The sequence below is a fragment of the Pteropus vampyrus genome, unplaced genomic scaffold, assembly GCF_000151845.1.
Source record: "Pteropus vampyrus isolate Shadow unplaced genomic scaffold, Pvam_2.0 Scaffold244, whole genome shotgun sequence".
Lineage (NCBI taxonomy): Eukaryota > Metazoa > Chordata > Mammalia > Chiroptera > Pteropodidae > Pteropus > Pteropus vampyrus.
Window position 1 is genome coordinate 2,236,916 of NW_011889025.1, and position 10,583 is coordinate 2,247,498.

General features: G+C 38.0%; 1 protein-coding gene across 2 annotated transcripts in view; it reads right to left on the reverse strand.

Moving 5' to 3' along the window:
* Window positions 1-10,583, reverse strand: part of DCX (doublecortin) — a 159,318-nt gene that overhangs the window by 39,112 nt on the left and 109,623 nt on the right. Inside the window, exons 4-5 of one of the 2 annotated variants that reach the window (XM_011374349.1) lie at window positions 3,285-3,387; window positions 1,156-1,278 (exon numbers count right to left, since the gene is read on the reverse strand). In XM_011374349.1, coding sequence (XP_011372651.1) covers window positions 1,156-1,278; window positions 3,285-3,387 — 226 coding nt within the window. Of the gene's footprint in view, window positions 1-1,140; window positions 1,279-3,284; window positions 3,388-10,583 lie in introns of both variants that reach the window. The other variant, XM_011374348.1, reaches the window with a different exon arrangement.

Sequence of the window (10,583 nt, forward strand, 5' to 3'; positions counted from 1 at the left end):
TGTGCAAACACATGAAACTATGAAAAGCCTGAGCTGTCTCTTCACAGTTTAGTTCTTTCTGTCTGAGAATAAAGAAATGTCTGGTGACATGCACGTTCCTGACAGTGTGAGGCCAGCACAACAGGCTGTTCTTCTAGACCATAGGCATTTCAAAACCAATAGGCTGTTCAAGCTGTCTCAAATTGAAGAGAAGGGTACCCCAAGGCTCTCAAGCTAGAATTCTCATGGTGAACTCTGATCCTTGCAAGGATAAATGTGTTCTTCTGGACCATATAATTTCCTTGCTATGAAGAACTCAAATTGTCTATGCATGAGTCTACTAAGCTTCTAAACTGAACTTCTGTATCCTTTGCCTTTTAGATCAGTGTCACTCAAACTGTTGGTACAAGACTTTGCACCAGAACATAAACCGATATATTGCTGCCTTCATCAATAAAATAATGCTATGAAAAAAGAGTCAGCTACAGTAAATGGTGTGTTCAGTAAGTAGCAAGATTTACATTTGGCACAAACTCCTAATCTAGTCATAGACTGACAAATTGTTCATGGGTTGGTAGTGATCCATAGACCACATTTTTTAGATTACTTACTATCCACTAGATAAAATTATATATGATGAATCTCTTTGTTTCCTTTTAGAACCTGGCCTACACTTTCTTTTCTAATTGTGAGAATGATGCAATTCATCTTGTTTCTTTTTGTTTTGAATTTTAAAAGTTCAAAGCCAAATTTGAGGCTCAAGTGCATCAACTATGTTGACACTTTTAGGTCACATTTTTTAACTTCTTGTTTTTGCTTTTTATTTTCTATTTCAAATTTATGTTTGACATGATTATCTCATTACTGTGCTTTTGCTGAATGATGTTGAAGATGATGACAATGAAGACAACCACAACAATAAGCATTACAACAAGCATGGCAAAATAGGCCAGATCTCTGGTTTGCACCCACTTGAGTAGAATCAGGGCTATGGGTGTGTCTCCATGACTCCAAACAAGTTTGACTATTTAGTTTCTGAATTCACAGAACTGGTATCATGGAGACTCAATGGTGTTCATGAGGAATTCATTCCTCTGCATGCAGAGGGTACTGGCCTCCATAAATGAAGTCAGCGTGCACAGTTAGGAAAAGAACACTCACCGTCTTGGTCGTTACCTGAGTCAGCTGGAGACTTGCTCCGGCGCATGGGGCCAGGGCTTTTGGCTGAACTCTTCTGAGGTGTTGGGGATGCTTTGGGGCCAGCTGTGGCTGAAGGGTTTCCTTTCATGACTCGGCATTCTGGTGGAAAAAGATACAGACAGCTTAGGAGAGCCAGGGGAGAACTGAGGCTCAGCATATTATCAAACTCTGGAATCTGGAATAACCACCATAGGTCAAAGCACTTAATGGCTCAGGACCACAAGGTGGTCCTCATAAGAATGGTGGCTCTGGAGTGGGAGAAACTTTCGAAAGTCACCTGAGCTAAAATGGGTGTTTAAATCCCTGGATTATGGAAACAAGCGAAGGAGTTGAAGACCGGGTTGGATAGGTAATTAGTCAACTCAATCATTTGTGGACAAACCAGCTATGTCTCAGAATAACACCTATTGGTATGATTGATTAATTTTTTGGAAAAGAGATTGACAGCTCAGAGGTTGCAGCCACACAGATGAAACATTCATGAGTAATTTAAAAGAGTAGAAGAGAGCTATCATTTATTGTTCATTACATGCCATGAATTATAATAAGTATGTTTGGGATGTTATGTCATTTTATAAATAAGCACTACTACTGCCACCACCATCTTGCATTTATAGAGTTTTTTATTTTAAATTCATGTTATCATAATCTCTTATGCTGATTTAATGAATAAACAGGCCAGCAGTGACTCTAACACTCAGAATCTATAGAAAGCTCATGAGTGTGTAGGAGAGTCTGTCAAATATCCCTGCTACTTGTCCCAACCGCAGTCAGAGATGTTTGGAGCACCATTTCTGTACAGGTCAGTCAGCATCCCTACTGTGGCAATTTTTAGCACTTATTGTGCTAATGTATTAGAAGGACTATTATACTCATTTTATTGATAAGAATACAAAGAGCTTAAGCCTCTTGCTTAGGGCCACAAAACAAGAATATAGCAGAACAAGGACTAGCAGCCAAGTCTCCTGAGTCCCAGGCTAGGGCTCTTTCCACCATATTTTATAATTTTTCCAAACTTGTGCTGCTCAAAGTAAAACCAAACAGCTTGGTAGAGATCAGTTTTTTATTGTTGTATTTTTTTTTTTTTGGACACCTCCTTGTCACCTTTTACTTAAAGGTACATTGAAATATCATTTACCCAAAAAGATTACAAGATCTTTTCTGGCAAACTGAGATTTTTAGGATAATGAGTTAAGCAAAAAGTTCATTTTTATTTCTTCTACTTTTACTTCTGTTTTGGTTGGTGAACTTCAGTTATCACTGTCCAGAGTTGGATATATAGAAGCTATAGAAAGTTGGACATGGGCCGAGATTTGTTTAGCTATTTTATGGTCATTTGTCTCTTCTCAATGGGAACACAGCAGAAATGCTATGCCTTTTACAGTCCTTATCCCTTGAGTTGTTTGTAAAGTCTATATTAGTACAACTTGCTTTGTTTTTCTCACACTTTACTCCTTATATGTGAAAAATGCATTTTTAATGTGTATTTCCATCAGGATTACATCCTAATCCTATTGCTGTATGAGCTAATTCACCATTAAGTTCTACCTGGAGCTTGGACTCAGCAAAAGGAGATGGGCAGGTGTTTCACCTCCTTCCTGAGATTAACAGCCTTCTGGACTCTTGAGTCAAAAAGTAAGAGGAATGGGGCAACAAACCAGAAGATGGGAAAAGGGAAAAGGTTTGAGAGTAAAGACACCATGGAGAATTTTTCTAAAGTAGAATCATCAACATGGGCCAAATAGCTAGAGGACGTTGACTAGAAAAAAACTTATACATACAATATCCAAGTTATGACTCTAAATGCTCCTTCCCATGGTCTGATTGTGTCTGCCAGTCCATGTGACACAATATATGGTTCAAGAAAAATGGCCACTACTGAGATAGATGGTGATTTTTAGTGAGTTTGGAGTGGAAATCTGAGATATCTAATCAACTTTTCACTTAGTGACTTATTTATCAAATATACAAGAGAAAGATTAACAATATTTTCCCTTGAGGGACCATAAACGTATATGCTCCAGGCCATATATAAACCCATGGAAATCCTAAGGGATAGAAGGAAGGAGAACAATGGAACAATAAAATCCAGTGGTTGTGCTTACCATTTTCATCCAAAGAAAAGTCATCTTGAGCATAGCGAAATTTTTCAGGACCACAGGCAATAAATACATCATCGTCACCAAAGAAATCATGGAGACAAGTTACCTATGGAGAAAGCAGAATCATTGGCTTGGTATTTGATGGTATTATGACAATGAACTTCATACCATGATGGCAAGGGAAAATTTTTTCAAATCTGGGCCATTATCTCTAGTCCCCAAGAATTTCCTTTTTCTCAAAATACCAGGTTTACTTGTCTATACCACAGCCCCTACTGAATAAATATATACTGAATGCCATTGTTTTTCCTTGTTTCATGTGTGATAGTCTTGTATCAAGAGTAACTTTGGGACCATGTCCAATGGAATGCCCCCTTCTGAATAAACGTCAACAAGCAGATGGCTGTATAAATGACACCTTTTGTCAGAGACTCAAAGGCAGCATATTCTTCACCCAACTCTGGGGCCAGGGGCCTAGACCAAGGCAGATGAGAAAGATCTTCTGCAGCATGTGGTGGATAAACTTCTGTGACTGACTGAGAGGTGGAAGTATCTCTCTCCATCCTCATTAGTTGTAAAAAGACATCAGTTCTTAATTGCTTTGGATCCACAAACATTGGACTTTTGCTTAAAATGGACCAAGAATCTGGTAGTAGCTCAGAATATCATTCCTTCCTGAAAAAAAAAGGAAGGGAAAGAAGAGGAAAACTCTTCTGACTTCTTAAAACCTAATCAAGAGCAATGTAATCCCACAGACTTGAGGTTCTGCTGGTAAAGCCATGTTCCCAGGATCCTACCTGTTCTCTAGTGCTCTCTGTATTGCTGCTTGTCCACAACAGAAAGACAGTCTCCTCAACACCTTTTCTGCCCAAAGAAACAAGTGTTGCTGGGAAAATATGCTGCTCCCTGTAATCTCCCTAATTGTCAGTTTTCCTAATTACATCTGATAATTAATCCAGCACACCCAGGAAACTTCAGAAGAAACTGTAGAGTCAAAATGTTCTTATCTCAATCCTTATCTTGAAAGCGTTCAAACCTTCTAATTGTTCTAAGCTACACAGCAATGGCACAGTGCTCACAAACTAACAATAGCATGCTGAGTGCAGAGAGCAATATTTGAAAAATGTTTATATTAATAACATCGTCTCCCACTTTAGGTCTATTCAATCCTTGTTCCTCAGCCAAGATGATTACAAGCCTTATACAAAGCAAGAGATGCATAAAGATTATCCCCATTGTCTCAGCCTCCCAACCATCCAAGAGATGCCAAGAGAAGAGAAGGAGACTTGGAGAACTGCCAGCATTGCTTTATTAATTAAGGCTCTTCCCAGCCCGGGGTTCTGAATTCATCAAATCGGCCAACATCCTTCTTCAGCCCACTTGTCTCTCACACATTCATTCATTCCACAATATGTAATGACAATTAGAGCTACCACTAATTGAATGCTTACTCTGTGACAGGCACTCTATTAAGTACTTCCAAATCTGTCATCTCATTTTACTCTCACAACAAATCCTAGAAATCGGTATTATTGTCTTCATTATTTTACAGATGAGAAAAATGAGACCTAGAGACAATAAATAAATTACTCAGGTGGAAAGTGATGAAGCCAAACAAATGTAGCTCTGTCTGACTTTAAAGCCTGTGCTTTTGGCCGCTTAGTAATACAAACCACTTACATATGGTTCAGGCACTGGGGAAACAAAGATGAATAAGACTCAGGCCGTGTTCATGGTGCTCACAATCTGATGAAGTGAAATATATTGAAATAAAGCATTCCAATGTAGTGTCATGAGTGCTAAGATGGGAGGATATTTAGGTGCCATGGGAGCTATTTAGTACCACATCCAAGTGAACAAGTCACCGGCTGGCACTGTTAGTTCAATAAACAACGTGCATATTTTCCTGGTAACATATCCAATGACATAAGATACATAGCTTTGAACCCTGACATCTTGGACCTTGGCTCAATAAAACCTGAAGCCTCTAACTTTGATATATTGTGTATCTCTGAATTGTTTACTCCCTGCCACCTCCTTGACACAGAAATTCTCTGCTATGCCCTTATGTTTGAGGTTGCCCCTGACCCTCAATGGCTGCTTTTAGTTTTGATCATGAGCGAGGGAAGCCTCACCCTTGGGCATTCTTCCCTTAGTGGTCTCTAGGATTTAGCACTTTGTTTCAAGACCTGCTGGTATTTTCATGAGTATTCACCTAGTCTTTCCCATTAGGTCATAGGTTTCTTGAATGTAAAGACCAAGTTTATCCTTCCCTCTGTATCTACTCATGGTTCCTGGTAGAGTATTTATCATATAGTGATAATTTAGCCAGGACTGCTTTGCCTCAACCAAATAAAAAAAATAATAAGAGGAGACTTTGTAAAGTTATACAAAAGCAGAAAAGTAGAAACAAGCAAGAAGAAATCAGTTGTGGTAGACAACAGACACTAGCATCCAAAGGTTTTGAAAGGTTAACAAATACACAAATTTAGGAACAAGAAACTGTGAAGTTGGAAGTTATTTTTTGCATAACTATGCTAATTCGTTTGAAAACTTAGATGAAATGAATAATTTTTAAAGAAAAACCTAAATAATGAAATTAGCTCAAAAAGAAATAGAAAACCTGAATCAACTACTAGCCCTAAAAAGACTTTAGTAAATACTTCAAACAGCAACCCTTCCTCAAAGGGTACCAGAGCATTCATTTTGGAGGCATTTGTGGAAATTGGCTTCTCAAAAAGAAAACCCAAAAGCTCATAAACAGCCATGATGGTGACACACCATGATATCCTATTGTAGGACAACAAAGCCTTCACATATTGCCCCCACCAAGCCTCTCTGCTCTCACCAAGGCTTTGGGAAAAGCCTTTGAATAACCCCTCCTTTAGAGAGCTTCTGAGAAAGGCAAAGCCCCCTTATGTTTCTGACAACCTCACAATGCTGAGACTGGCTTCAAGCGCATTTCATTTTTCAGTCCAGCTGTTCAGCATCAGGTTTCTTGTGTGATCCCAGCACACATTTTACTGGCTCTCAAATATAGACAAACTCACATTGTGCATGTGGATATCCAGCTTTCCCAAATGACTTGGATATTGAGATACAACAGCCCTCTTTCACTTTGTTTCAGAGCTGGGAAAATAGAAAGATTTCCATCTTAAAGATGAGGAGCTCACAACATGGAGAGTCATAGTGGCCCAAGGATACACAGGTAGCCCATGGCAGAGTTGAAACTAGCATTCAGCCGTCCTGATTCAATTCAGGACAAAACAATTAAATTTTCTGATAGAACATGTCTTCCTAAAGCCTTGACTTCAAAGGCATATATAGAGCCTAGACAGGAGAGTCCTTATTTGTCCTAATCAATGCCCGATATGCCTTACAACATTTTACTGGATTAAAAAAAGAAAGCATATTTGTGGATCATATTTTTAATTTATGGACAAGACAACTCCTATTCATCACTCTACCTGGCAACTGAGTATGTGTTGAAGGAGGGGGAGAAGGAAGAGAAAAAGAAAAAGGAAGAAGGAAAGAGGAAGCAGGACAAGAATGGAGTGTACGACAATTTCTGAATGAAACTCACACTTACTACTGGTTTTCATAATTTCATGGAGGTAACATAACACAAAATCTACCTTAGTTTACATTGCAAATGTATAATTTTGAAAATTAGTTTTTTGAGATAAAATTTCTCAAAAAGAGGTGGCAACAGAAGTGGTAAAAATAACAATCATTATGATACCACGTACAGCATCCTCAGAGAGCAAGGGTCTTGTTGACATCATCTTTTGTATGTCACGCTTGAGTATTTAAGCGAGAGAAGAGAACACAAAAGCATAACACCTGTCTTTGTAATCAATCAACTGCCATCACAAAAACAATAAAATCAACTCACATTAACATTGAAAACTTAACTCAAAGTTCTTCCTTTTTTAAAAACATCAGCAGCTATCGAAGGAAGGGAAGCTAACTCGGTTGTATATTACTGTGAACAATAGATTATACGGACTGTCCAGTGGCTTAAATGTCGAAGTACAAATGGGGAATTAAAGACAACAGATCACTGTGTGAGAGCAGTTTAACTCTATTAGCTGCAAATGGCAAATTCACTCTGTGACTTGATTTAAGCTTGATTAGATTCTCTATCCACATATTACAGATGACGGCAGTTAGTTATCATATGTACCTACTGCTGGTAGATTCTATATTTCACTATCTAATCATTCAGAAAGAAATGTTATCCCAGGAAGTGCATGTTGCTTGTATATCTGTGAGACTCACTTTCAACATGCGAAACATTTTCATCTAAAGTTCTATCCCACTAAAATTCATTCATTAAGCACTTACTATGGCAAAGGAACTATGTGAGAGATACAGAAACGTGCAATAAAAGGCCCCTGTCCTCAGAGCTGACAGCATAATAACCAAGTCGGAACTACACAAATAATTGGAACACAAGGCAGACTGTTGTTAGCACTATTATAAAGGGACAAAGAGCAAGGGGAGAAGACAAAGAGAAGAAATTCTAATCATGAGAACTAGGAAAGGCTGCACAGAGATGACACCAAATCTGAGTCTTGAGAATGTGTGGGTTATAGGTTGATGGAGATAGGGATAAAGAGTATTCCAGGTAACTGCATAAATAAAGGCAGAGAAGCAGGAACATAACTTTTCCTTAATAGCCTTGGGAAAATGAACTGCATCTTGTCGACTATAGTCACAGAGGTTCTAATTCTCCAAAGCACAATTGCCCAAACTCATCTACCAGCTTTCTGAATAGACAAAACATACAATTGCCTATTGGTGGAACTCAGGTGAAGAGAAGGACAGAGAGTGTCTATGGGGAAAGGAGTTGCCCCAGTGGTGAAGAAGAGGGAATCTTGTGGCAAGGAAGACAAACCACACTGATTTCCCAGTCTTGCCAACAATGCCCTGCCCATAGAGAATGGCTTGCTAGCTTCACAAAATGAGTTAATGAAAGATTCAGTAAACATGACAGATGAGGCTTTTTTCTAAAAGTTACTGCTGCTCTCATTTTGGAATATTTCTTGCCTGACAACCCTAAATAGGCTCCAGTCAGAGATAGGCACAGGTTTGGCTTGCAAAACTAGGACAATGTTTCCAAGACAATCCTGGCATTCTTGCCAAACTTATTTTCCTGGAGTTATTGTCTTAGTTATCGATTTTCCATGTCAACTTTTTGTCTGGGCAAAAAGCTCCTTGGTTCTGCAGTGCCTCTATTGGCACAGATCTCTTTATTCAATGTCTCGAACTTCACTAAAATTTCTGGTGAAATAATAACAATACCACTTGCATTCGTAAAATAATTTTACTGCTTTCAAAACACTTCCACGTTTATGATATCTTAGGTTCTCTTCCACATCTCCAATTCTCCTCTAAACTCATCCAATCAGGCTTCCATTCCCATCACTCCACCAAGGTTGCTCTCATCAAGGTCAACAATGACTTCCATGTTGTCAGATTCCATGGTCACTTCACTGGCTTCATCTTACTAAACCCCTCAGCAACATCAGATGTAAGTTGAGCAAATCCTTCCCCTTAAATACTTGCCTCTCTCAGCTTCTGGGACACTGAAAATTTCTGAATTTCTTCCTAACTCAATCTCCTTTGCTCGATTCTCTTCCTCTTCCAGACCGCTCAAAATTTGAAAACCCCAGTGCTCAGTTATCTGATATCTTTCTTTTTTTATTTACATTTACTTACTAGGAGGTCATACCCAGTCCCAAAGCCTTTCATATTCTCTGTATATTGATGACTCACATATTGATATCTCCAAACTTTTCTTATGCCTGAACTCTAGACTCTTATATTCAACTGTCTTCTTTATAACTCCACTTGGTTATTGGATAGGCATCTCAAATGTAAAATACCCAAGACTAAACTCTGATTTCTCCCTCTCTAAATTCTACTTCCCTCCAGCTTTTCTCATCACAATAAATAGTACCAGAATTCTGCCAGCTGCCCAAACCAGAAAACATTTTTTACTAGAAATCACATTTTTTCCTCTCCATTGTCACTGTCCTAGTCCAAGACATGATACAGTAGCTTTATAACTGGTCTCTATATGTCCACTCAGGACAGTGTGCCCCTAACCCCCTACACAAACACTCATACTATTCTCTATACTGCAGTCAGAGTAGTACTTTACAATTTTACTCAGGCATAGAACTCTTCTGCTTAAAATTGTCTAAAGGCTGACCATTAATAGAATAAAATCCAAATGTTTTATCTTGGCTCTACATTAACTTATCTCTTCTGCCACATATGCTAGCTCCAATCACACTAGCCTTCTTTCTCCAACTCAAACACATCAAGACCTTTTTCTGCTTCAGGGCCTTTACTCTTGCAGCTCCCTCTACCTAGAATGTACTTGGCCCAGACATTTCACAGGGCTAAGTGCCTCTTCATAATCAATCTAAAGTATCACATATTTAATTCTAAGCAATCCTCAACTTATATGTCATTATTGTTTAGAATTTTAGTTATTTTATTTAACCCCACAAATTAGTCATTATTATTTAATATTTAATTAAGTAAATATTGTTTAGATTTATCTACATATTTACCAGTTTATTTGCTCATCATTTCTTGTCACATGACAGGCCTTTCTTCTGAGGTCATTTTAAAATTAGGCACATGTTAGACCTTCTCACTCTATCTTCCATGTCTCAAAATCACCTTCATATTTTCCATCTTATCTCTTGGTGCAACATTCAAGAAAATAGCTTCAAATTTTTCAGTTCACACCTTCTTTCTTCAGATGTGTTTAATTTACTGTTTAATTCTCCCATTGCACTTCAAATTTTAATGATTTTAATTTAGAATTTTTTAGAAATTCTATTTCATTTTTCCCCAAAATTGCCTGGTCATCACTAATAGTCTCTATTCCTTGTCTCATTTTGATCATATGTTTTGTTTCTTTAAATAATTCATATAAAATTATTTCGTGTCCTGTATCTGATAATTCTAATAGCCGAAATCCTTTGGAATCCAAATCTGTTGGTACTGCTAAATCTCCCTCATTGTGGCTTGTTTCTGTGTGTGTATGATTTTTTTTTTATTGTGAGTTCATATTTTGTTGAACTAAATCATTGGGAATCTTGCGAGGTCTAAGTTGCATGATGAACAAAATACAAGATCAAATTAAGCACAAGAGGAAATGATGCAGTCAAGAAATGTGGTAAGCACAATATGTATGAGACAGCTGCCAGTGCAAGGTGGTACACTGTTTAACAAAAAACTTGTGTGTGTATATATATATGTATGTATGTACATACAAAT